This window comes from Musa acuminata, chromosome BXJ1-9, assembly GCF_036884655.1.
Source record: "Musa acuminata AAA Group cultivar baxijiao chromosome BXJ1-9, Cavendish_Baxijiao_AAA, whole genome shotgun sequence".
NCBI lineage: Eukaryota > Viridiplantae > Streptophyta > Magnoliopsida > Zingiberales > Musaceae > Musa > Musa acuminata.
The window spans coordinates 44,989,778-45,013,200 of record NC_088335.1 but is presented as its reverse complement, the minus strand read 5'-3'; the positions used below and the strand labels follow the sequence as shown (position 1 = coordinate 45,013,200).

The window sequence follows — 23,423 nt, the reverse complement described above, 5'->3', positions numbered from 1 at the left end:
TTATCATCAAATATAAAATATAATAATAATAATAATAATAATAATAATAATAATAATAATAATAATAAAATTATGTAATGTATCACACGTATAATCACTTATTTGATTGGCTTATACGGGCACCTATAACTAGCATTTATAACTCTAAATTTCATGCTAAAAAAAAAAGAAATATAATTAATAGAAAATTTTAAAATTCTTTCATTGATCTAAAATAGATTATCTAACTTTTATATTAAAATATAAATTATAAAATTATTAAACTAAGAGTCGAAGAACCTACCTACCTCTCTAGCGATATTTCTGGGCGCTAGAGAGTCTTAACAAGTGAGGATGCTAATAAAAATTTATAAAGATAATATTTAATTAATTTAATTTTATTTATTTTATAACTTAAAGTTTAAAACTTCTCTTATCATTAAATTTAATAAAAAAGAACAAAATATTCCTCTTAATATTAAATATTCTTAATTTCTTATTTATAGGATTAGAGCCTACCTAGTAAGCTTTTTAAGGCATCCAAAAATATAATTTTGGGGGTTGAGGGTGGATGAAAAATATAAGAATATTTGCCATCACTCGAAGCTCACTCTCATTGAATATAACAAAAAGATAATCAATAAATATGTCAAAATATGAACATTAAAAAAAGAAGATGATGTGATGATTTATGTTTTTTATTCCCTCTCATGTATTTGCATTTCCGTGGAAAAATTTATTTGCCAGATCAATCCATTACATATTCTATTAAGATAGATGGTTGGAATAAATGAGGTTGTCATGAATGATAACCTTTAGGATAAAGAAAATATATCAGTTTCTAAATGTTACCATGCACACAATATTATATATATATATATATATATATATATATATATATATATATATATATATATAGAAAATAATTTAAGAGCATTCTCAAACAACAGGAAATAAGAGGATGGCGAAAAAAAGGTTGAAGAGGAGGACTCTTTTACGTTTTTGTATTTGAGTCTGATTTAAATAAATGGAGGATATAGAGATCATTCCTTAGCTGCAAAGAGGACTTGAAGATGGAAGTTTCTTTAATTTGATGACAGGTTGTATGAGTTCAATCACAAGTCAACTAAATACAAATGTCTCTTACAGTAAAGGAAATCTCAAGCAAAAATAACATAGCATGAACACTTGTGTAAATACATCATACTATATGTGCAAAACAATATGAAATTACTGACAGATAGTAGTGATATATAATTAGTAACACAAATCATTCTTATTGTGTGTTCATAAATGCCATATGAAACACCACAGAACTTCATGCAAAGAAAAAACACAAGAGTTGAAAATGCATCCCTTTGGAAAGAAACACTGACCCTTTTCCTAATCTTTTCCAAGGAAAAGGACTATGGCAATCAATCTGTTGCCTACCAACAAGCTGGATGCTTGTAAGAGGAGTCTTCTCCTCCACCATGATCAAGTCCTTTGTCAACAAGCACGACTCTCGAAGAATATTTCTACCAAATATTCGTTGTTAAGTAACCATTTCATTCGGACGACTCTTCTAAAGCGACGCCTTCGCCCCAAAGCATTCAAGTCTCGCGTCGGTATCCTTCTCGGTCAACCCTCCCAACGCCCTCCTAAAGATTCATCAAACAAGATGGTTAACACTTCTATCCTTCTTCCTCTCTCATGGTCAAAAGGAAGGAAGCCACCAAGATCTGCCCCCTAACTAGTCGTCCTCTTAGTTTCTTCCAGCCACCAGCCCAATATGACAAAGACACTCTCTTTTGTCCTCTTTTTTATTTTCTCTTATTATTTGTTCAAATACACCTCTCTCTCTCTCTCTCTCTCTCTCTCTCTCTCTCTATATATATATATATATATATATATATATATATATATATATATATATATATATATATATATATATAGTGTCCTTTTCATCCATTAGTTTTTGATATGTGTGCAAGTCCTTGTCAGAAGAAACTTTTATGGTAACATTTGATAAGGGATCATTTGGTCGATCGATCAGTGATGCAGTCTATATGCTAGTGAGAAATTATTTACTTTGGGCGATGGGTGTACTCGTACGGTTTTATCCTTCCGGAGAATGTGAGCTCCAAAAAATACCTTTGAGGGTAAAGGAGACCTAGCAGACTTATGAGCCATTAGTTCTCATACTCTTCAACCAATGTGGGATCATATGATCCCTTATCAGATTGGCGCCAAAGGAAAGGCCCGATGCCTGCACCTCGACCGAGCAAACTCGCTCCCGAACCACACATCTTAGTTATGAGCCTTTAGCTCTCCTACGAGAGGGAACACTGATAAGACCATTTAATTCCACATTGGTTGAGGAGTATGGAAACCAAGGGCTCATAAGTCCGTCAAATCTTTCTTATCCTCATAAGTGTTTTTTTGGAGCTTACATACTCCGAAAGAATAAAACAATATGGGTATGCCCATCGCCTAAAACAAATAATTCCTTGCGAGCCCACACCAATGATCGATCGATCAAGTGGTCCTTTATCCGTATCTATCTTACTATTATTTGTTACTATGAAGTATTATTTTCAAAATACTTTTAAAGTTTTTTATTTTATTTTATTGATATGCTTATGATATATGTCAGAGTTTACAACAATGTCTATACTAATTATAAGGAACTAATCGAGAAAAATTGAAGGAGAATTCTATTGATAATTTTTTTGATTATTTATAATTTTATTTAAAAAATAATATTACTATTCATAGTCCTTTTTATTATTGAAAACTTATTATCATTAATAATCTTTTAAAATAATAAAGTATTATTTTACTATTTATCCGATTTTATTTTATTTTTTTTCTTTACCACAACCCTACTCTCCTTTACAATGATATGTGTGCACCCTTTTCTTTACCTTCTTTCCTCTTCTTATTTTTATTCTTCTCCTCTTGATCATAGGATATATAGTTAGGGTTCTAACAATTAAATGAAGTAAGGATAATTAAGAGATTATAGAAAATAAAAATATGATTGATAATTAAAGATTATATTTTTATTATTTTTTAAATGATGGTACGCAATAAGAGCGGTTGACAATAGGAAAAATGAGATTGTCAGTAACAATCTCCGAATGGAAAGTAAAAGAAGGGCAGAAATCAGAGAGACGTAAACGGGGAGCTCAGTATGTTTGGTTCTCTGATTACGAAGCGATCCTTTCTTCTCTCCTCCGTCTTCCTCATCTCCTGCCTTATTAAAGAAGATTCGCATTTCTCCTCAGCTCGCCTTACACTGCTTCTGGCTACGGAAATAAGGGAGCCCGTCAATAAAGCGCTTGCTTTTTTCGCTGATTCGGACTAGGAATCCGTCGAGAAAGCTGAGATCTTTAAGCAGGTTTCGTCTTTGTGGCTCCGGGGGCTTGTTTCTGTAGAAAAGATTCGATTTTGATTCTGGTTTAGTTGAGTTTATTAGTTCTTCTGGGAAAAGTTGGGGTTGTTTCGCACCTAGCTGAGTCTTGGGCTGTTTCTTGGTGCTAAAGAAAGGAAGAAAGGAATAGACTCGATTTATGATCGGAAGCTGTTGTGAGATTAGAGCGCCTGGCGTTCACAGTTTGGATCTTGCTTCTTTTTCTTGGGGATCCGTTGAGTGGTTTGCGGTGGGTGATGAGGAACGATGTGCAGAAACCTCAGGGTGGCGGTGTGCCGAGGAATCACCGCAACGGCAGTAGCAATGAGGTCTTATCCGTTCGGTCTTTGTCGAATTGCATGAGGATCGTGTCCTCCGCTGCGTCCAATGTTGCATCCACTGTTCGCAAGGCGGGGGTGTCTATTGTCTCCTCAATCGCCAACGGCCATGATGATGCGGGCCATGATCAGGTAGTGCATTCAGATTCCCCTTATCCTTTGTAAAAAATTGACCTTTACTTGGATTAGATCAGTTTGTTTCTTGTCAATGGTAACGACTTTCTTCTGTGTCGTTCGATTTGATTACATGTTTTTGTCTTGCGTGAACTCTTGAAGTAAGGAGTATGATGAATGTCATGAAGTAACGGCCCGGATTCTTACTAGCTCTGATTGTTATACCAAAATGAGTAGCAATGCATGCATTTGTTATCAATTGTTTCTTCCTTGATGATAATTTGTGCTTCTTAAAAATTTTATTCTTTACCTTTCTGGAACCTCTGATGGGTAAAAGATTGCTTTTGATATGCATATCTTTAATGCTTTTCACACTAATTTCTAAGTCATTGCTATTTGACTAGAGTTCTTTTTGTACATTTGACTATTGAAGTAGGAATCATGGGTAACATGATCACTCCCGTTTTATCCTGGCTGATTGATCTTACGGAAAAGAAATGATTCTGCATGCACTCATATGATAACTGTTCATTTCAAATGAATGGTGTTGATTTATGATTTTGGAGTTAACTCTTTAATTGTAGCACTGAAAAATAATTAGCTTATGACTGGTTGCCGTATCTAGTGAACTATGTGAATAATAAAACTCCTGTGTGCACAATTTCATAATTCTGGATTTGTTGTACTTCATCTGTCAAATAATTTACTACATATTCCTGTTGTCACATGTGGGTTTTGTCACAGTATTAATTTGGTTAAATTTTCCAATGCAAGACTGTTTTTCACATAGGAGGAGATTGTCATTTGCAAAGTCAGGCTAGTTTCTATTGAGAAGATGGCCAGCTCAGTTTACCTCTAAATCCATTTAGCCTTTCACCAGAGATATTAAAACTGATAGAAATAATGAATTGATGCACCATTTTTGTGACATATCTTAACTTACCCTCTAGTTTTGTGCCTCTACTGTGTCTGGTATATCCAGGCCTCACCACACTGACTCCTAGCCCTGAACCACAAAATAACTGCTTTATGATCAAATATGCTGGCTACTGATGAAACTTGAAATTCGGATACATTTTGGCACCAATCCTTAAGATTGAAACCAGTAGTTCACCGCCAAATTTTAACTTGATTATCTATCATAAGTGCAGTAAAATTTATGCTGAACTGCTGTCATTCCATGTATTATCTGATTGATCTTGAATAATTTAGAAGAACAACCACCAGGTGGCATGGGACTTTGCTCAGACTTTCACATGCGGAGCTGTTCTGCTATTCTAACCCTTGGTGTCCTGGTTGCAATGTAGCAGCTTTAGTACCTTGCCAAAGTTCACCATCCATGATGAAGCGACTTTCTGAAATATGAAGCAAAATTCTCAAGGATTACAAAACAGTGGATGTTATTTTGATAGCTTTATTTGTTTATACAATTGTACTTATATTTAAGCTGCTTCTAATCATGATTGAACCTATTTGTTGTCCATGCTTTTAATAGTTGCACATATATAATTCTGTGATGTTGATTTTTCTTAATGGTTTTTCTATATTGTGTTATTAAGCAGCTTAGTCAAGCTGCCAGTGCGCCTGAACTTTATTATTCTTGTAGTATTATATTCTGAAGCACTATTAACCAGTTATACCAGTAACTTGAGATGATCTTATATAGTTTGGTTGAACTTTTTATCAATATTTCTAATTACCAATTTATGTAATATGAAGTGAAATATTAACATGCTTCAACCTAAGTCAATTTGCTGAAATAATAATATCTATACTAAATTGAATCTTAATCACTTGAAATGCTCAATGATAACTCATGTGCCTCCTAACTGTTGTTGGTGGTTAATAGGTGCTTTGGGCAGGATTTGACAAACTGGAAATGGAAGGTGATGTCCACCGACAAGTTCTCTTGTTGGGTTATGGGTCAGGGTTCCAGGTTTGGGATGTTGAGCAAGCAGATGATGTAAGGCAGTTAGCATGTAGACATGATTTCCCTGCTTCTTTTCTTCAAATGCAAAAGAAGCCAATTGCATTAAAGGGTCTAGTAGATAGGTTTGCAGATGTTCGTCCAGTGCTGATTGTGGTTGGGGATGGATACGTTAATGGAAATTTCAACAATTTTGATGGGTTTGGTTTTTCTTCTAACGGTTCTGTTGGTGGTTGTCAGGAGATGGAAAGTGACAATTCTTTGCCTACTTATGCCCATTTTTATTCCTTAAGGACCCATGAGTATGAGCATGTCTTGAAGTTCAACTCAGCTATTCTCTCTGTTAGGTGCAGTCCTCGAGTTATTGCTGTTTGTCAAACTTCACAGGTAGGCTATACTGTATTTTTTTATAATTTTGTCTTCAAAGACAGAGCTTTGATGAACAAATTGTCGTGATATTATTATGCAGATACAATGTCTTAATGCTGCAACCCTAGAGAGGGAAAATATAATTGTTACTAATCCTGTAGCTTCGGCATCTGTTGTTTCTGGAAGTATAGGCTATGGCCCACTTGCAGTTGGCACCAGGTGGTTAGCGTACAGTGGAATTCCAGTTCCAGTTTCAAGTAATTGCCCTGTTAGTGCTCAAGATGTAAGTCCTGCTACGGTGACTCCTTCAAGAGGTAGTCTGATGGCACATTTTGCAAGAGAATCTAGTAAGACACTTGCTGCAGGTTTGGTGACACTTGGAGATAAGGGGTTGACAACATTCTCCAAGTATTACACAGAATTTGTAGGTGACAATAATGGTTTTACAGTGCATGGGAATTCCAATTCAAATAGCAACAAGATCATGCATAGGGAACCTGCAAACATGGAAAATGATGAAATGGTATGATTCTTTTTGAATTTTCAGTTTCTTTTTTGTTTTTATTTTTTCTTTAAATAATTTGATGGGTTATGTGGCCCGCAATACATGTATCAAGTATGTTAAACATTGACTCTCTCTTAAGGAATATAATGTGTGTGTTGAACAAATTTGTTAAACATTGCGTTTTTCTTTCAACATCAACAGGTCATAGTTGAAGATATTGTCTCTAGATCAGTGATAGTTCAGTTTAGGGCACATAAGAGTGCTATCTCCGCTTTGTGCTTTGATCCTAGTGGGACCTTGCTAGTCACTGCTTCTATCCATGGCCGTAACATCAATGTTTTTCGCATAATGCCTTCTCCACATTCAAAGCCAGAAGGATCAGGTGCAAAGGGGACTTGCATCCATCTTTTCAAGTTACAACGAGGCATCACAAATGCGGTAGATATACACTCACATCGCTTTGCACCCATCTTCATCACTCATGCTGAGTTCCAAACTTTTAATTGCATGAGATTATTGCTCTTTGTATCAGGTTATACAAGACATCAGCTTCAGTGATGACAGTAAATGGATAGTGATCAGCTCGTCAAGGGGTACTAGTCATTTATTTGCAATCTACCCTTCTGGAGGAGCTGCAGACCCTAAGTTCAATGAGCGTAATATTGCAAATATCTGCTATGGATCAGCTTTGACAACAAAAATGTCAGTTCATTTATCTCAGAATTCTTGCTCTTCAAAGATAAGTGAGCAGAACCTTTATGGGTCTGGTAGTCCTGTTACTTTATCTGCTGTATGCAGAATAAAGAGCGGGAAACCTGGGTTTAAAAGTACCGTTAATGGGTTAGCAGCAGCTGGTACTGCTAAGATCAGTCCTTCGCCCGGGGCCATTGCTTCTGTTTTCCATTACTGCAAGGGTACTGGTCTTAATGCCAATATCAGCTCACTGAGAAAAATGTACTACTTTCTTGTATTCTTTTCTTCTGGCTCTATCATACAGTATGTTCTTCATCAATCAAGCAGGGAGTATTGTGGCACTGATCAATCAGGGTTAAGTTCCATTGCTCACGAGTTATCACATGAAGCATATTCTAGGTCAGACGTTGAGGCACTTCAGAAATGGGATGTTTGTCATAAGCGGAACAGTAAAGATGGATGCGACAATGTTGATATATATGGTGATCATGGCAGTGGAGAGAATACTAAATTTTTATGTAAAGACACGAGGAAAGAGATTAGTGTGTATAACTCTGCTAGTGGTGTTGACTTGAAAACAAAGCTTGCTGCTAAACAAACTCCTCACTTGTACATATCTGAGTTCGAGTTGCATGTTCATGAAGCTTGGGTTCCCCTATGGTCAAAGTCTAAGGTACTTAGGCGTTATCAATTGGGTTACTTCTTTGATGTTTCCTACTTGCATTCTGTCTCCATTTATTTACTGCCTCTGCTTATACAGATTTCCTTTAATGTGTTGATGGACCAAAATAGCAAAGAAGCCTACAGTGGTAATTCTGTTGGAGAAATAGAGATTGAAATAATCCCATGCCGTACAATTGAAGCTAAACTGAAAGATCTTGTTCCAGTTTTCGATCATCTGCAATCACCAACATTCCAGCAACCAAGGTTCATCCTAGTCTTAACATCAGATATCTTTTTGGCTAATATTTATGCATTAGAAGAGATACTTTTGCAATGTCATCTCCTTGTTGCTTTCTTTTGCCGTTACATTTTTACATGTCAATATAGTGTGGAAACTAAAATATCTTAAAATCCTCTTATGAATGTTAGCAATTAGAAGATCATCAAACCGATTCTCTTTGGATCATCTTGTGATGTCCATACATGCCCCGACTTCAATGTTGATCATATGGTTCATTTTGATAAATGATTACTACATCAGTTGTTAAATGAATACTACAGTATTTCTCTCATATTTGGCCTTCGTGAATTCTACAACATGTCTCTCTAATTTGGCCTTTTACTTACTGTTTCTTCAGCTAAGTTATTTGGTTGCACATTCTATTTGCAAAAGCTACTTTGCAGGTTTATCTTAATGTTGCTCTTCTTTGTCACATGGATTGAAATACTTGATGTTATAGATGCCTATCTTGTTGAGTGTCGCAGTCTGTCACTATAAAATTTATCTTTGCCTATTTAATTTAAACAATCTTTAATTTTTCAGGACAGATGATTCTGACCTCATCCCGCATGGCCCACCTACATGCCTGAAGACAGGCTTGTCGGAAGTCAGGGAGCATTCACACCGAAGTAGCTGTAGTTCTCTTGACAGTGTGCCTGAAAATGCTGTGATAGCTGAGCTTCCCAATAGTAACAGCAACGGTGGTTGGACCCGCTCTTCACAAGATACTGACAAGGGCTTTCTAAGTAATCATACAGATTGCCCAAACATGGAAAGTAATCTCGAGTCTGTAAATAACAATGAGGGCCTGAAGACTGAGGCCTCGCTCGAGTTTGTAAATAACACAACCTGAAGCTGGAGACACACCTCGAGGACATTGATAATGGCAGTCACCAAGGTCTACCTTTCTACTATTTAAGCACATTCTGATCTCAGTTCATATAATGAATTTTCATTGAACCCTTGCAGAAAAATAGAGCTTATTCTATTGTTTTACCTATTATACTTATTGAAATATCTCAAACTATACCTAGCCTTGTATGATGTTCATCTTTTTCACAAGCAGCTATCGCGATGAACCCGTAGGTGGTATTTCACAGCTAATCATATGGTTATTTCCTAATTCTTGTTGCTCCTATATCACATTTACTGCTACAGCTGCATTGATGATGTTGATAGTTTCTTTGTAAATGGCAGTTTAATTTTCTTTTTGTGCAGATGGCAGTATCGAGAGGTAGGAATTTGTCTAGTATCAGGTGTTTATCAGCTTTCTTTTCTTTCTTTTGGTCCCTGTAGGTGTTTAGCCATTGTTCATAGAGGCACATACATATACTGGGAATGTATAGCCAGGTGGGGTTGAACTTTGGAAGGGAAAGTTTCTTTTATTTTCCAGAACATTTGTGAATGAAGCAAATTCCAAGATTGCAATTCCAATGACTGTAGTGTATGAACCAGTGACAAGGCTTCTTCCTCAGTATCTACTTCATAAGAAGGGAGACTGATGTGATTTGTGTTCATATATATTTTGTTGTTGTTCTATGTTGTCCTTCAGTATATATTCTTCTTCAGTATCCATTTGGCTTCTATGTTGTTTTTCTTTTACTTGACACCACTTTGAATATTCACCTTACATGTATATCAATATAAACGAGTGAGAGAGAGAGATAGAGAGGTTGGGAAATGGGCTCTTAGTGGGCCTATTAAGCTGGGCCTCACACATGGTAGGCTTTCAGGTTCTTAGTAGTAGTCGAAGGCTCACATGGCCCAGCCTCTCTCCTCTCCTCTTTATCTCTCATAACCTCCTCGGTGTCGCCGCCCTGGATTTAGTGCGAAATCCGCGGTTTCTGGCATTCCGGTCGGTTCCAGATCTATGAAGCAGGGGCCTCTCCACTCTGTGGACCGGCCCATCACGGGTGGTTGATTTCGTCGTCTTGATGTAGCTTGAGATGGGTGTTCCTGAGCAATTCCCCTGTTTGTTCTTCCAAGAAGGTCAGTTTTCCCCATCCCTTGCGATTTCGTCTGCAGTTTTGTATTCGATAATTAGATTTTCTTCATTTGATTATTATACTCGGGATGGACTACTTTTCTCTGTCAAACGCACCATAAAGGTGGTGACAATTTTAGTACAGAACTCGAAATCTAATTGATTTCCACGGAAATGGTTCTGGTTGAATAGCGACGAAGACCCTCTGTTTCCTGCTTCAAAGGGCCTACCTTTGTTAGAAATAACTCATGAGATCTCGAGCATGTTCCTTATATCGAATAGAGATGTTGATGATAGATTTTGTTAGCAGTGCCATCCATGTTATCCACCGTCCCCAAATCGAATAACCTTAGGGGGGTCAGAAGGTTGCTGTCAATTTGCTCACTATCCCGCTTGTGAGTTTGGCAGTAGAACTTAAACAACAGCCCTCTGGAGAAGAAATTTCACCAAACTCATTTCGTACTTACATCCTTTGAACTTACACAGCTTAATCTTCCTCAGATGTCCAAAAACCACTCCAGATGGTTCTTGAACTTATTCTGATGGATCATATATATAGGTCAGATCTTCAGGAATTGATGGAAGCTGAAAGGGAAGACAGATTTTAGTTACATTAGATAAAAAGGATCTGTGAAATGAAGATTAAGACATTGAGATAAGACCTACTTGAATAAAAAGTTTCTCAAGGAGTGGGGTGTGGCAGAGCCTGAGGTAGCCATAGATGTATTTGAGGTACTCACTGTTCATTGAGTCCATTAGCAACTGCAGTTCTTGCAGATTCGGCAACACGAGTAGCAAAAGTGCAGCATCGGTTTCTTCGTAGATGGTGAAACGCTGTTGAATATGGTCGATTAAGAATCATCAAGCCAGGGTGAATAATTGTTTTCTCTTAGTAAGTAGCACGAGATAGTATTACCATTAGAGTTTCCGAGCACACTGTTAGGATCTTGACTTGTGCAATATCAGACAGCAGCATTGTATAGTCATGATAGGGTTGTGTGTGTTCCATGCCTATGGAGCTGATGAAGGCATCCTCCAGTGATGGGACAATGACATTTGAACTTTCAGATAAGTTGAATTCGCTTCCAAAGGCATATTCACCATAGAAGATGAAAGACTGGAGATGAGTAGCAGAAATCTCTATTTGATATGTATTCCAGCATTCTACGAAAGCTAACCTCCTAAGCCTGGGGTTCTCAGCAACCAGTTCGATCGATTCAAGAGACAGCCATTCCCTGAGGATCAAACTCTCTAAGTTTGGGCAGTTGGCTAGTATGAATTGTAGCACATCATTCGTGATGTCCACATCGGCAAGAGACAGAAATCGAAGGCCACTGAAGCCGGTAAATCCCAAAGGTGGTTGGATTTCACAGTGGCTCAAACTCAGATGTGTGAGTGAATTGCATGGGTACAAATGATCAGGTAATCTGAAAAACCGAGCTCCATTGCTGAATTGATTAGGTGCCAGATCAAAGCCCATGGAAAAGTTCATCTCAAGTGCTTCGACTCCCTTCGCGATCGAAAATGCTATCCAATTATTGATGTCGGGAAGGAATAAGTCGAGCGGGCAAAAGTACAGGCGAAGCCTCTCGAGCTTGTTACCTCCGTGAAGCTGTAGGATTCTGTTGACGACTGCCACAAATTCTTCTGGGGTTTTGTTGCTCGCAAATTCTGACCCGAAGTCTAAAGCAGTGGCAGAGAGCTGAATAATAGAATGGAAAGACTGGACGATGGACTCAGGCAACCCAGCTACCATCTCCATGGTTTCTCTCCTATATTACAACCAATTGATGCTTATCTGCTGCTAATGTAGTTCCTCTAATTATAATCCTGTAGGTGGTGGTTGTCAAGGGAAATCTTTGACCAAGTACTTTTTTCCATGAGAAGAATAGTGTCTGTGATGGACCAGGCATTCATCTAATTCATGTCCATTTCTTCCTGCACAAGATATTGCTGGTTTCAGAAATCTTTCAGAGGAAGATTCTGACATGAGTCCATGAGAACTTTCAAAAGCTCTGTGGAACGCTGAAGGTGGCCATCACCATGGGTGGCGGGTGTGTGAGACGTCAAAAATTATGTGCCTAAAATTAATACCTTGTGTGTGAGACTTGTAAGAGTTCTTCGACAAGTTGGATTGAGATTACTTGTTGCTTGTCTTTTGGGTGGATATACATGGATTCGTGAACTTTGTAGTGCTACAAGTAATATGAATATATCATCATCAAATTATTGTTTTTGGTGTAAATTTATGTCATAAAATTTCAAACCCTTAACTTAGGGTAAATCAGATGCACCACAATTATATAAATCAGATATGCCATGATTAGACTATTATTCATATGCAAGTCAAATATATTATTATCTATTTTTAAGTTTAATTATATATTATCTTTCATAGTTAGTTATCTTTAATATTTTGTTTCTTATATTTTAAATAATTATATTGATATTTCTATTATTATGAAAATAAAATATCTAGATTTATTTATCCTAATGTCATTGATTTTATCATCGAAAATATAAAAATAAAAAGTATAAAAATAATTTTAATATTTTAATTGATGGTGACATACTGTATCGATGGGGATCACGGGTCATAGTTAAAAAGAGTAGCGACAATCGTTCTACATTTTGTGTCGATGCCAACATAATTGTCGATGCCAACATAATTGTCGATGTCCTTATTTTTCGTCATCACTTTTTTCATTTACAATAGTCACATGCGATCTCATCGTCGTCATCATAAAACTGATGATATTGGGATAAATGGATCTAAATGTTAAACTTTCATAATTATAGGATGTTAATATAATTTTTTTAAATATAGTAATCGAGATATTAAAAATAACTAATTATACTGACTAATCTATAACTAATCTTCTATTTTAAGTGTGAACTTATCATAACACTTCAAACATTCAAAATTGTCAGATGCGTCACCATCAGACTATTGAATCCGAATCAAATAGTACTAAAAAAAATTGAACTTTCAATATTTGTACTACTGTTTCTGGCGTTATTAAATTGTCATCCCGACTTGTAATATAAAATAAGTGAATCAAATTGTAAGATTAAAAAAACTTTCAATATTACGATATACCGTACTATTGTTTTTGTCGTTATTAAAATTGTCGTCGCCACCTCTGGAAAACACGACGGAGTCACCGTTGAATTATCGTCTCATTGGAAATAAGTACACGGCTGCATGTGCTTTCGTTAATCGATACGTCGACTGACCAGGTCAAACATCGAACACCTCGTGCTTAAAGCTTGCTCTGATCGTCTTCCTCCCGGATCACCATCCGCAACGAAGGAACGCAGACATGCCTCGTTCCTACCCTGTCCTCCTCTTCTTCTCCCTTGGTCTCATGCTCCGCTGTCACGCAACCAGCTCAAACTTTCTCTGGATTAACTGTCCTCCTGATGCTAACTACACCACCAACAGCACCTTCCAGACCAACCTCAACCTCCTCCTCGCCTCCCTCTCCTCCTCCACCGTCGCCACCGGCTACTCCAACGACACGGAAGGTCAGTCCTCGGACCAAGTCCACGGCCTTGCGTTATGCCGCGGCGACGTCTCCTCCTCCGTGTGTCAGACCTGCCTCGACGCCGCCGTCCAAGACATCATCCAGTCGTGCCCCAACGGCATGGCATCCACCATATGCTACGACGACTGCCTGCTTCGCTACTCCAACCAGATTTTCTTCTCCACGGTGGACACCTCCTTCAGGTACTGGGCGGGGAACAGCCAGAACGTCTCGAACCAGCAGCAGTTCGACACCACGCTGGGGAATCTCATGGACGGTCTCACCAAGAAAGCAAGTAGCTCTCCCAAACTGTTCGCGGCTGGATCGGCAAACGTCACCAGCTTCGATAAGCTGTTCGGGTTGGTTCAGTGCTCCAGGGACCTGTCGGCGGATGACTGCTACCGGTGTCTCCTGGACATTGTGAACTTCATTCCCAAGTGTTGCAGTTGGAAGCAGGGAGGGAAGGTGTACGTCCAGAGTTGTTACCTTCGCTTCGAGTCGTATCCTTTCTACAACCTCTCCGCCGTGGAGGCTCCACCGCCGCCGTCTCCGAGCAGCAAGACGGCCAACGATACCGTGCCAAATGATGCCAGTGGAGGTAAGAATAGACAAACATATAAACATTCTGTCAATAGAATCGACCTGATCTTTACGCAACGTAGAATTTATTACAGTGCTCGAGAGAGGCAGAATGCTCCATCTTTCTCCAGTAAGAGGACAAAATGCTTCACATACTGACACTAAAAGTATCATATAATTTAATCAACCTTCTTCGACATGACAGCGGTACGTTAGATACGAACGACGATCCCTTCGTTCCAAGCGCCAGCCTTGACTGGTTAGAGGCAATCCCTTCAGCTGCTGAAACTATATCTGACCATCCGCTGCGTCTTCTTCTCTTCCCCAGTATAGAAGTTCCATGTTCTTGATAGACCTTCCAGTCTCAATTATTCCCCTTAAGTCTATCAGGGAATCGAAGCAATTTGTGTTCGTCCCCATTAGATCATAAGGAAACTTCTGGCCTCTCTCTGCTTTTATGACTTCCAAAGGAGGTTTACCCACTAAAAATCTCTCAGCATCTGCATCATGCTACCGTACACTGATTTCATTTATTGGAACGGACGGTTCCATTGATACACTATATCAATTTCTGTGTAGGAAAAAGTAACAATGCTGTGAAAACAGTTCTACTTGTCGTCATCCCTGTTGCTGCAGCACTGTTGTTCCTCCTTGCCATTTTTATGTACTGTCGAAGAAGGAAACCAGCAATGCCAAGGAGGATGAAGCTGCACAAACGAGTATTTGGTGAGGCAGCAGAATTAGCATGCTTTTTTATGAACTTTGCAGGTGCTTACTGTGACAATTTTATTGAGCAGACAATGAAGACCAACAAGAGATCAAGAGTGCCGAATCTCTGTTACTTGATCTGGAGGTGATCAAGTCTGCCACAAACAACTTTTCTGATGCAAACAAGCTAGGAGAAGGAGGATTTGGACCAGTTTATAGGGTAAGCCCTCGAGACTGAAGAATTCATCTTTGTGTAACCTGTAATCCATATGGTTCTTGCACCACAGGGAACACTAGAGGATGGAGTGCAAATAGCTGTGAAGAGGCTTTCAAGAACCTCAGGGCAAGGGCTTGTTGAGCTGAAGAATGAGGTGGTTTTGTTGGCCAAACTTCAGCACAGAAACCTTGTGAGATTGTTGGGTTGTTGCTTACAAGAGGAGGAGAAATTACTTGTCTATGAGTACCTTCCTAATACAAGTCTCGACAAAGTCTTATTTGGTATGCTTCACCACTTGCATCCATCACCATTATGCATCACCTAATGGTGCTACAATACATCAGATGCTGTATTGCTTCATATCTGAACCAAATCCTATACACCTTCTTATTGATGATATTGCAGTCTAGCTGAAATATTTAAATTATGTTAAAACATGAGCATTGTTGCATGGCACTACTGCTTCACATTTCGGTAACCTGAGTCATTTAAGCTGAATGGAGCAGATCCTGTGAGGAGAGTGCAATTGGACTGGGCAAGGAGGTATAAGATCATCGAGGGCATTGGACGAGGACTTCTTTATCTCCACGAAGATTCAAGGCTCAAGATCGTTCACCGGGACCTAAAAGCCAGCAATATCTTGTTGGATGGGGATATGAACCCCAAGATTTCAGACTTCGGTCTCGCCAAGCTTTTTGATGTGGATGAGACACAGAGGAACACTAGCAGAATTGCCGGAACATAGTACGCAAAATCTTGAGTTTTCTTCCTTGTCATTCATCGACTGCAAACTCAACATTTCATCTCATCCAATGCTTGTTCCATTTGTTGATGGCAGTGGATATATGGCACCAGAGTATGCTCTGCGTGGGCGCTTCTCGACTAATTCAGATGTTTACAGCTATGGTGTGCTAATTCTGGAGATCTTGACTGGTCGAAAGAACAGTGGCTACCAAGGATCTGGGAATTCCATTGACCTTCTAAGCTATGTAAGCATCGATCTTCCTCGAATAAGCATTTGATATGGTTTGATTTGATCGAGTCCTGTAACTTCATCTCCTTCTTTTCATGTCAATCGAAAAGGTATGGAGGCATTGGAATCAAGGGGATGCATTGCAGGCGGTTGACCAAAGTGTGGTCGATCAATGTCAACCTCAGGAAGTGTTGAGATGCATGCATATAGGGTTGCTGTGTGTCCAAGAAGACCCTGCACAAAGACCCAGCATGGCATCCATAACTCTTATGCTTAATAGCTACTCTGTTGGTCTTCCTACTCCTTCAACACCTGCTTTTGTCACTCACAGTATCACAGTCGGTGATTCTGGTGTTCACGGAAGGCACACAGAAAACAGTTTGCATGGGAGAGAGAACAGTAAAGGAAGCATGACAAGTTCAGCAAAAGAATCCACAAATGAAGTTTCCTTCTCTGAAATGGATCCCAGATAGAAATAAGAAGATGTGTGTTTTAAGTTTTGTTTCTGTAAGACTTAAGGCTTAAATTTCAGGTTCATGTGCTGCTGTCTTGGATGAATATGTCCTGACATAACTTTGGGAAAAAATGATTCATGAAATAAAAAGTTCAAGATCAAAATCTTGAATTGGAAAAGGCTTCTAAAACGAGCTTGATCGGACACTAGTTTTGTGAACGTGTGTAGGTCTCTGTTCTCTTCCTTTACTGTTCTTCTGCACTCTTGTATCTTTAACACCCAGCTTTATTTATTATTTATGAAGGAAAAGTATGTCATGTAATAATTAGCCCATGTAGTTAGCTAGCTAGCCATAGTGTTTCGATTTTTATATTTTTAAAAATTATATTAAAATCTTGATACTAAAATATTTAATTCAGTATTTTCTCATGCTGTTGACTTTACTTATGAAAATATCACATGCACTGTTATATATAAAAAATAATATTAAAATAAAATTAAAAAGATAACTTTATAGTACTATTCTCATGGATGTTAATTCTCCTTCAGTAATTTCTATGAAAGCAACGATCGAAAAGCTAACAATTCTGTAGAAGTCGATGAATGTGGAGGAAGCAAGAGAGAGATTCTTTTTATTAAATACTTTACTTTTCAACAAAACCTTTGAAAATACGAAGAGAAAATGTAGAGAAATTGAATAACACTATCTCACTTAGTTTTCCAACAAAGCTCCTCTCACTCTTGATGTTTTTTTTTAATGATAAGAATAGTACTATGAAATTATCTTTTTAATCTTATTTTAGTACTGTTCTCTGCACGTGGATAGCATGTATGATATTTTCTTCGATAGAGTGACCGTTGAATCTCGTATTTTGATGATGAAATCAATTGATAATTATGTTTATGTTTAACTGCATTTTGAGTTATGCAGGTCTACTCGATCAGGATTAGACAATTAAGGCAGGAGGAATTGACGTTGTGCTAGAGGAGATCACGTTAGGATATTGGATGGCAGAAGGCTTCGGACGTCGGGCATCAAGCCAAGGAGAGCGGAATTGCGCCAAGAATATCGGCGTTGCGGAGGTCAACCGCTGATTGGGCAATAAGCCGCAAGAGAGGACGATGCGTCGAAGAATCGGACGAAGTGCCAACCAATGACGTTCCGGGCAACAGAATGTCAATTCGCGTTGTAATAATTGTCTAGATCGGAGTAGAGTTTTGGCTTGTGTGTGTAGGATTAACTACGATAACGATGAAGACATAAAGCGAAACAAAGTGCCGGAGTCGAGCACGAAGGATTCGTTGGGAGTTCGAGAGTTCGACGGAAGTCCAAAGGTTCGTCGGGAATGCTGCCGGAACTAGCCGAGAATAAGTAGGGAGCTTGCCGAAGGGTTTTTCGGAAGCTCGCCAAAAGGTTCGTCGGAAGTTCACGGAGCTCACCGAGAAAGATCGGAGCTTGCCAAAGAAGCTCATTGGAACTCGCCGAGATCAAATCGTGAAGTCTACGAGCTTGTCGGGAGTCCGCAGATTGGTTTCCGAGAATTTGTCGGAAGACCACCGGAAGTTCGCCGAAAGCTTGTCGAAAGAAGTCTTGACTTGCAGACTTTGTAATAGCTTAGAAATGTCTTTAAATTCGTAGTTAGTACGTTACTTAGGGTTAGGATTAGGTGTTAATCCTATAACCCAAGTAGGGGCCAATTGGGCCCGAGTTTGGACTGGTTTGGGCCAAGTTTGGAGCCCAAACTAGTAAGCTGTAAGGGTTTGGCGATGGCACCGCCAGACTGGGCGGTGGCACCGACCAGCACCCGAGAAGTCGGGCGGTGGCACCGCTAGTGCAACGGTCAACAGGCGGTGGCACCGCCAGCCTCGGGAACTCAAGGGAATTCAAATTTTGGAGATCAAATTTGAATCCTCTTGGGGTCTATAAATACCTCCTAATTCTCAGCAGAGAAAACAACCTTTTGAAAAGTAATAGTTTGAGTTAAGAGCCTTAGAATAGTCTTTGCAAGCCTTGTTTTTCATATTGCTTAAGTGTTCACCTCCTCCCATCTTGTTGAAAAGAATTGTAAGAGTGTGAACCACTTGTAAAGGTTGTAAAAGGGGTATTAGTCCTTCCCCTACAAGAAATTTGCTAGTGAAAGTTGGAAGCCTCTTCGAAGAAGGCTTCGCAAGTGGATGTAGGTCATTTTGACCGAACCACTTTAAAAACTGCTATGTTATCTGGTTTGCATCCTACTCTTGCCATTTACATACTACAAACTTCTCTACTTAGTTACTACGCTTCCTTACGTTTCTAAGTTATCAAGCTTCTAAAATCGGTTTCCATTAATATTGCTTTTCATCGTACGAAAGATTTTCAAAACCGAAGTTTTAATCCGTTGCACTAATTCACCCCCCCCCCCCCCCCCCCTCTTAGTGCCGCTCCGATCCTAATAATTGGTATCAGAGCGCGGTATTTCTCATTTCGGATTTACATCCGAGAGAAATGGCTCTTCATGGCTTTCAAGAGGGCTTTTCGGTTGTTCGTTCACCGTTGTTTAACGGATTGGACTACACTTATTGGAAAACTCGAATGAGAGTTTTCTTGATTTCTATGAATTTGGATATATGAAATATTATTGAAAATTGTTTCCAACTTCCCTCTAAACCGATGAACGAATGGTCGGATTTGGAGAAGAAATATTTTTCTTTAAACGCAAAGGCTATGAATGTCTTATTTTGCGCTTTGGACAAAAATGAGTTTAATCGGATTTCCACATACGAAACGGCTTTTGATATTTGGCGAACACTTGAAATCACATACGAGGGAACTAGTAGAGTCAAAGACTCGAAAGTTAACATTTTAATGCATGATTTCGAGCTTTTTCAAATGAAGCCGAGCGAAACCATTGTTGGCATGTACACCCATTTTACGGATGTCGTCAATGGTTTACAAACTCTTGGCAAATGTTTCTCGAATTTTGAACTTGTTAGTAAAGTTTTACGATCACTTTCTAAAGCTTGGGAATCAAAAGTAATGGCAATACAAGAAACAAAAGATTTAAAAAATTTTCCACTTGAAGAACTTATCGGCTCATTAATAATATATGAAATGGTGCGCAGTGCACATAATGAACACAATGAACACTTGAACCATCTTTCAAAGAACAGGAAGGATTTGGAACTCCGGACAAATGAATACCACTTGAGCGATGACTCAAGTGATGAGGACAATGATGAACTTGAACTTCGAACATTAACTCTTAATAAGTTCATTAAACAAAAATCTAAAATAAACAATGAACTTGAACGGAGGAAGAGGCCAAAGAAGAGGAAGGCAACCAAGGATGAATCAAAAACTTCCAAAGGTGAAACGGTGAATTGGGCTTTGACGAGCTTCGACTACAAGGTAAGTAACTCAACTCTTTTGAATTATTTTGAAATTACATGAGTGCTTAACTTAGTTAGTAGGATTTTTTTTTTTGCTTTTCTTTCTAGTATTTTTGAAAATTTAAAAATTATGAATGATGATTGCTTAATTTGTGATAATACAAAATTCCATGAATGTTTATGATTTTCGTATTGGATTTTGATGTATGGTTTTGACATAAAAATTAATTTGCATGATTATGTTTGATAGGATGTAATGAATTTTGATATTTAGATACTATCATTTGAATAGCTATGATCATGTTGCCAAAATGATTTATCATGAATGCTTGAATATCATGTATGATATGCCGATATTGATGATTGAGTTATTTGTATCTTGCATGAAAAATAAAAGATATAGTTTTGAAATTGTGCATGTTCGAATTTGAAAATATGATGATGGATAATGATAAAATTGTGCAATGAAAATATTAAACATTTTGAAACCATGTTTTAGTGTCATGCATAATGATCATGCTTAATAAATTTTAAATCTTGCGATTTACGGATTATTGATTTTTACTATAATGGAAGTGCCTTATTGATCTTTGTTGTAATAAATCTTACACTTTCGGTTTTAAACATGATATATGTTTTTATTTGGCATAAATGAAATAAAATCATATGAATTGAAACAACTAAAAAGAGAAAAATATTTTTTCCTTGAAAATTTATTTTTCTCTATCTTATTGATCTTGATGATTATTATGATAAATCTATGTATACCATTTTGAATCTCTTGAAAGTAATGTTGAGATTTTGATGAATTTGACGATTTGAATTTGAATGAGTTTGTATTTAAATTATGATCTTGATTTCTTGGATTTACTACTTGAGATTCTTTTTTAATCACAATCTCTTCTTTGTACACCTACAATTTTTGTTATTTATAAAAGGAAGAGATTTGATAAAATGAATCATGTCTTTTAGTATTCAAATGATTTTATCTTTGATGATATAATTTCTTTATATCTATGATATAAATGCCTTGAAATGATTGAAATATGTTACACTTTTATGCTCTTCCCTACTTCTTTCTTGTTTTCAATGATAAAACGGGGAGAAGTTTTGATCATGCATGGCAGGATATAATTTGACAAAATTTATACTATCATGAAACATTTATGATTTGCAATGATGCATACACTACTTGTTCTTTCTAATTATGATGTGATGTATTACATATGATTAAATCATGATTTAAAATACTATGAGTTGTTGCTAAAATGATGTATTATAAATATTGATCTAATGTTTTGTATCATGAATACTCTAAATGATGAATGTTTGGTATATGATCAAAATGTTGATAAATAGTTAAAAATTTTAGTATCATGTATGATATCCTCATAATGTTGATTGATTTATTCAATATTGTGCATGAATGAATATAAGATAGTTGGAAATGTGCATATTCTAATTTGAAAATATGATGATGCACAAATAAGATTGATACTTACCTTTGTCATAATTGATGTAAATGGTCTTCCCTTCTTTTTGACAATGACAAAGGGGGAGATAGCTAGCTTAAGAAGAAAGCAAAAATTGCACTTCTCAAAAGAGAAGAAATTGCTATCTTGAACATCACCGAGAATTGCTAGCTTGAAACATCAAGAAAATGCAAAAATGTGCTATCGTGCCTATCTCAAGAAAAGCAAATATGCCAACTTGCATATATTTGAATTTGCTAGCTTATAAAACTTGCATATTTCAAAAAGCAAGAGTTGCTTTCTTGAACATCTCTAAATTGCTAGCATGCAAGTTCTAAAATATTATAAAATTACTAAATTGCATGATGATAAGAATTTAATATTATGTTTTTCATGCAATGAGTTGAACCCATATAACAAACACTTGATTGTGGTACTTCTCCTTTTTGTTGATTACAAAGGGGGAGAAGTATATTGATGGCATGACATGTGATGCATAAGTTTATGCATATGTTCATGATGATGTGTTGCAAGTATTCATGATGAATATTGCAATTACTTGAATTCTATTTGAATTCAAGGTTCTATCAATATGGCATATTGATAGGGGGAGTTTGTTTAAACTCCGGGAGTCAAGTTTAACTCCGTCATCAATTGGTTGTCATCATAAAAAAGGGGGAGATTGTTGAATCTCGTATTTTGATGATGAAACCAATTGATAATTATGTTTATGTTTAACTGCATTTTGAGTTATGCAGGTCTACTCGATCAGGATTAGACAATTAAGCCAGGAGGAATTGACGTTGTGCTAGAGGAGATCACGTTAGGATATTGGATGGCAGAAGGCTTCGGACGTCGGGCATCGAGCCAAGGAGAGCGGAATTGCGCCAAGAATATCGGCGTTGCAGAGGTCAACCGCTGATTGGGCAATAAGCCGCAAGAGAGGACGATGCGCCGAAGAATCGGACGAAGTGCCAACCAATGACGTTCCGGGCAACAGAATGTCAATTCGCGTTGTAATAATTGTCTAGATCGGAGTAGAGTTTTGGCTTGTGTGTGCAGGATTAACTACGATAACGATGAAGACATAAAGCGAAACAAAGTGCCGGAGTGAAGCACGAAGGATTCGTTGGGAGTTCGAGAGTTCGACGGAAGTCCGAAGGTTCGTCGGGAATGCTGTCGGAACTAGCCGAGAATGAGTAGGGAGCTTGCCGAAGGGTTTTTCGGAAGCTCGCCAAAAGGTTCGTCGGAAGTTCACGGAGCTCACCGAGAAAGATCGGAGCTTGCCAAAGAAGCTCATTGGAACTCGCCGAGATTAAATCGTGAAGTCTACGAGCTTGTCGGGAGTCCGCAGAATGGTTTCCGAGAGTTTGTCGGAAGACCACCGGAAGTTCGCCGAAAGCTCGTCGAAAGAAGCCTTGACTTGTAGACTTTGTAATAGCTTAGAAATGTTTTTAAATTCGTAGTTAGCACGTTACTTAGGGTTAGGATTAGGTGTTAATCCTATAACCCAAGTAGGGGCCAATTAGGCCCGAGTTTGGACTGGTTTGGGCCAAGTTTGGAGCCCAAACTAGTAAGCTGTAAGGGTCTAGCGGTGGCACCGCCCAGCACCCGAGAAGTCGGGCGGTGGCACCGCTAGTGCAACGGTCGACAGGCGGTGGCACCGCCAGCCTCGGGAACTCAAGGGAATTCAAATTTTGGAGATCAAATTTGAATCCTCTTGGGGTCTATAAATACCCCCTAATTCTCAGCAGAGAAAACAACCTTTTGAAAAGCAATAGTTTGAGTTAAGAGCCTTAGAATAGTCTTTGCAAGCCTTGTTTTTCATATTGCTTAAGTGTTCACCTCCTCCCATCTTGTTGAAAAGAATTGTAAGAG

The 23,423-nt window shown here is 38.0% G+C and overlaps 3 protein-coding genes across 9 annotated transcripts; 2 read left to right on the top strand and 1 right to left on the bottom strand.

Annotated features, from left to right (window-relative positions):
• Window positions 1–3,102: 3,102 nt before the first annotated feature.
• On the top strand, window positions 3,103–12,491 carry LOC103998886 (autophagy-related protein 18f). 7 transcript variants are annotated; one of them, XR_010479803.1, is made up of 9 exons: window positions 3,103–3,843; window positions 5,675–6,139; window positions 6,222–6,644; window positions 6,828–7,064; window positions 7,159–7,992; window positions 8,080–8,246; window positions 8,806–9,160; window positions 9,481–10,251; window positions 12,083–12,491. XR_010479803.1 is itself a non-coding variant. In XM_065084006.1 (8 exons), the coding sequence occupies exons 1-7, from the start codon at window positions 3,631–3,633 to the stop codon at window positions 9,113–9,115; spliced, it is 2,649 nt and encodes an 882-aa protein (XP_064940078.1). In that variant the 5' UTR covers window positions 3,103–3,630; the 3' UTR covers window positions 9,116–9,160; window positions 9,559–12,491. The 7 variants fall into 7 exon arrangements, 2 of the variants coding, with proteins under 2 accessions (XP_064940078.1, XP_018686623.2); XR_010479801.1 differs by having other exon boundaries at window positions 10,748–12,491; XR_010479802.1 differs by having other exon boundaries at window positions 10,557–12,491.
• Window positions 10,781–12,008, bottom strand: LOC108951184 (F-box/FBD/LRR-repeat protein At1g13570). Its single transcript, XM_065084558.1, has 3 exons — window positions 11,163–12,008; window positions 10,913–11,104; window positions 10,781–10,831 (listed from the first exon to the last, which is right to left on the bottom strand). The coding sequence occupies exons 1-3, from the start codon at window positions 12,006–12,008 to the stop codon at window positions 10,781–10,783; spliced, it is 1,089 nt and encodes a 362-aa protein (XP_064940630.1).
• A 1,069-nt stretch (window positions 12,492–13,560) lies between the features above and the next one.
• Window positions 13,561–16,998, top strand: LOC103998999 (cysteine-rich receptor-like protein kinase 44). Its single transcript, XM_065084005.1, has 7 exons — window positions 13,561–14,371; window positions 14,932–15,078; window positions 15,150–15,280; window positions 15,348–15,558; window positions 15,784–16,021; window positions 16,116–16,266; window positions 16,361–16,998. The coding sequence occupies exons 1-7, from the start codon at window positions 13,570–13,572 to the stop codon at window positions 16,721–16,723; spliced, it is 2,043 nt and encodes a 680-aa protein (XP_064940077.1). The 5' UTR covers window positions 13,561–13,569; the 3' UTR covers window positions 16,724–16,998.
• Window positions 16,999–23,423: the final 6,425 nt, after the last annotated feature.

Bases quoted from the DNA above. Each gene is read 5' to 3' on its own strand.
- LOC103998886 (XM_065084006.1), top strand. From the start codon at position 3,631: ATGAGGAACGATGTGCAGAAACCTCAGGGTGGCGGTGTGCCGAGGAAT. The intron at 6,140-6,221 runs GTAGGCTATACT...ATTATTATGCAG, and splicing joins CTGTTTGTCAAACTTCACAG to ATACAATGTCTTAATGCTGC. The intron at 8,247-8,805 runs GTTCATCCTAGT...TTAATTTTTCAG, and splicing joins CCAACATTCCAGCAACCAAG to GACAGATGATTCTGACCTCA.
- LOC108951184 (XM_065084558.1), bottom strand. From the start codon at position 12,008: ATGGAGATGGTAGCTGGGTTGCCTGAGTCCATCGTCCAGTCTTTCCAT. The intron at 11,105-11,162 runs GTAATACTATCT...CTGGCTTGATGA, and splicing joins TGTGCTCGGAAACTCTAATG to TTCTTAATCGACCATATTCA. The intron at 10,832-10,912 runs GTAGGTCTTATC...CTTCCCTTTCAG, and splicing joins TTGAGAAACTTTTTATTCAA to CTTCCATCAATTCCTGAAGA.
- LOC103998999 (XM_065084005.1), top strand. From the start codon at position 13,570: ATGCCTCGTTCCTACCCTGTCCTCCTCTTCTTCTCCCTTGGTCTCATG. The intron at 15,559-15,783 runs GTATGCTTCACC...TGAATGGAGCAG, and splicing joins TCTCGACAAAGTCTTATTTG to ATCCTGTGAGGAGAGTGCAA. The intron at 16,022-16,115 runs GTACGCAAAATC...TGTTGATGGCAG, and splicing joins AGCAGAATTGCCGGAACATA to TGGATATATGGCACCAGAGT.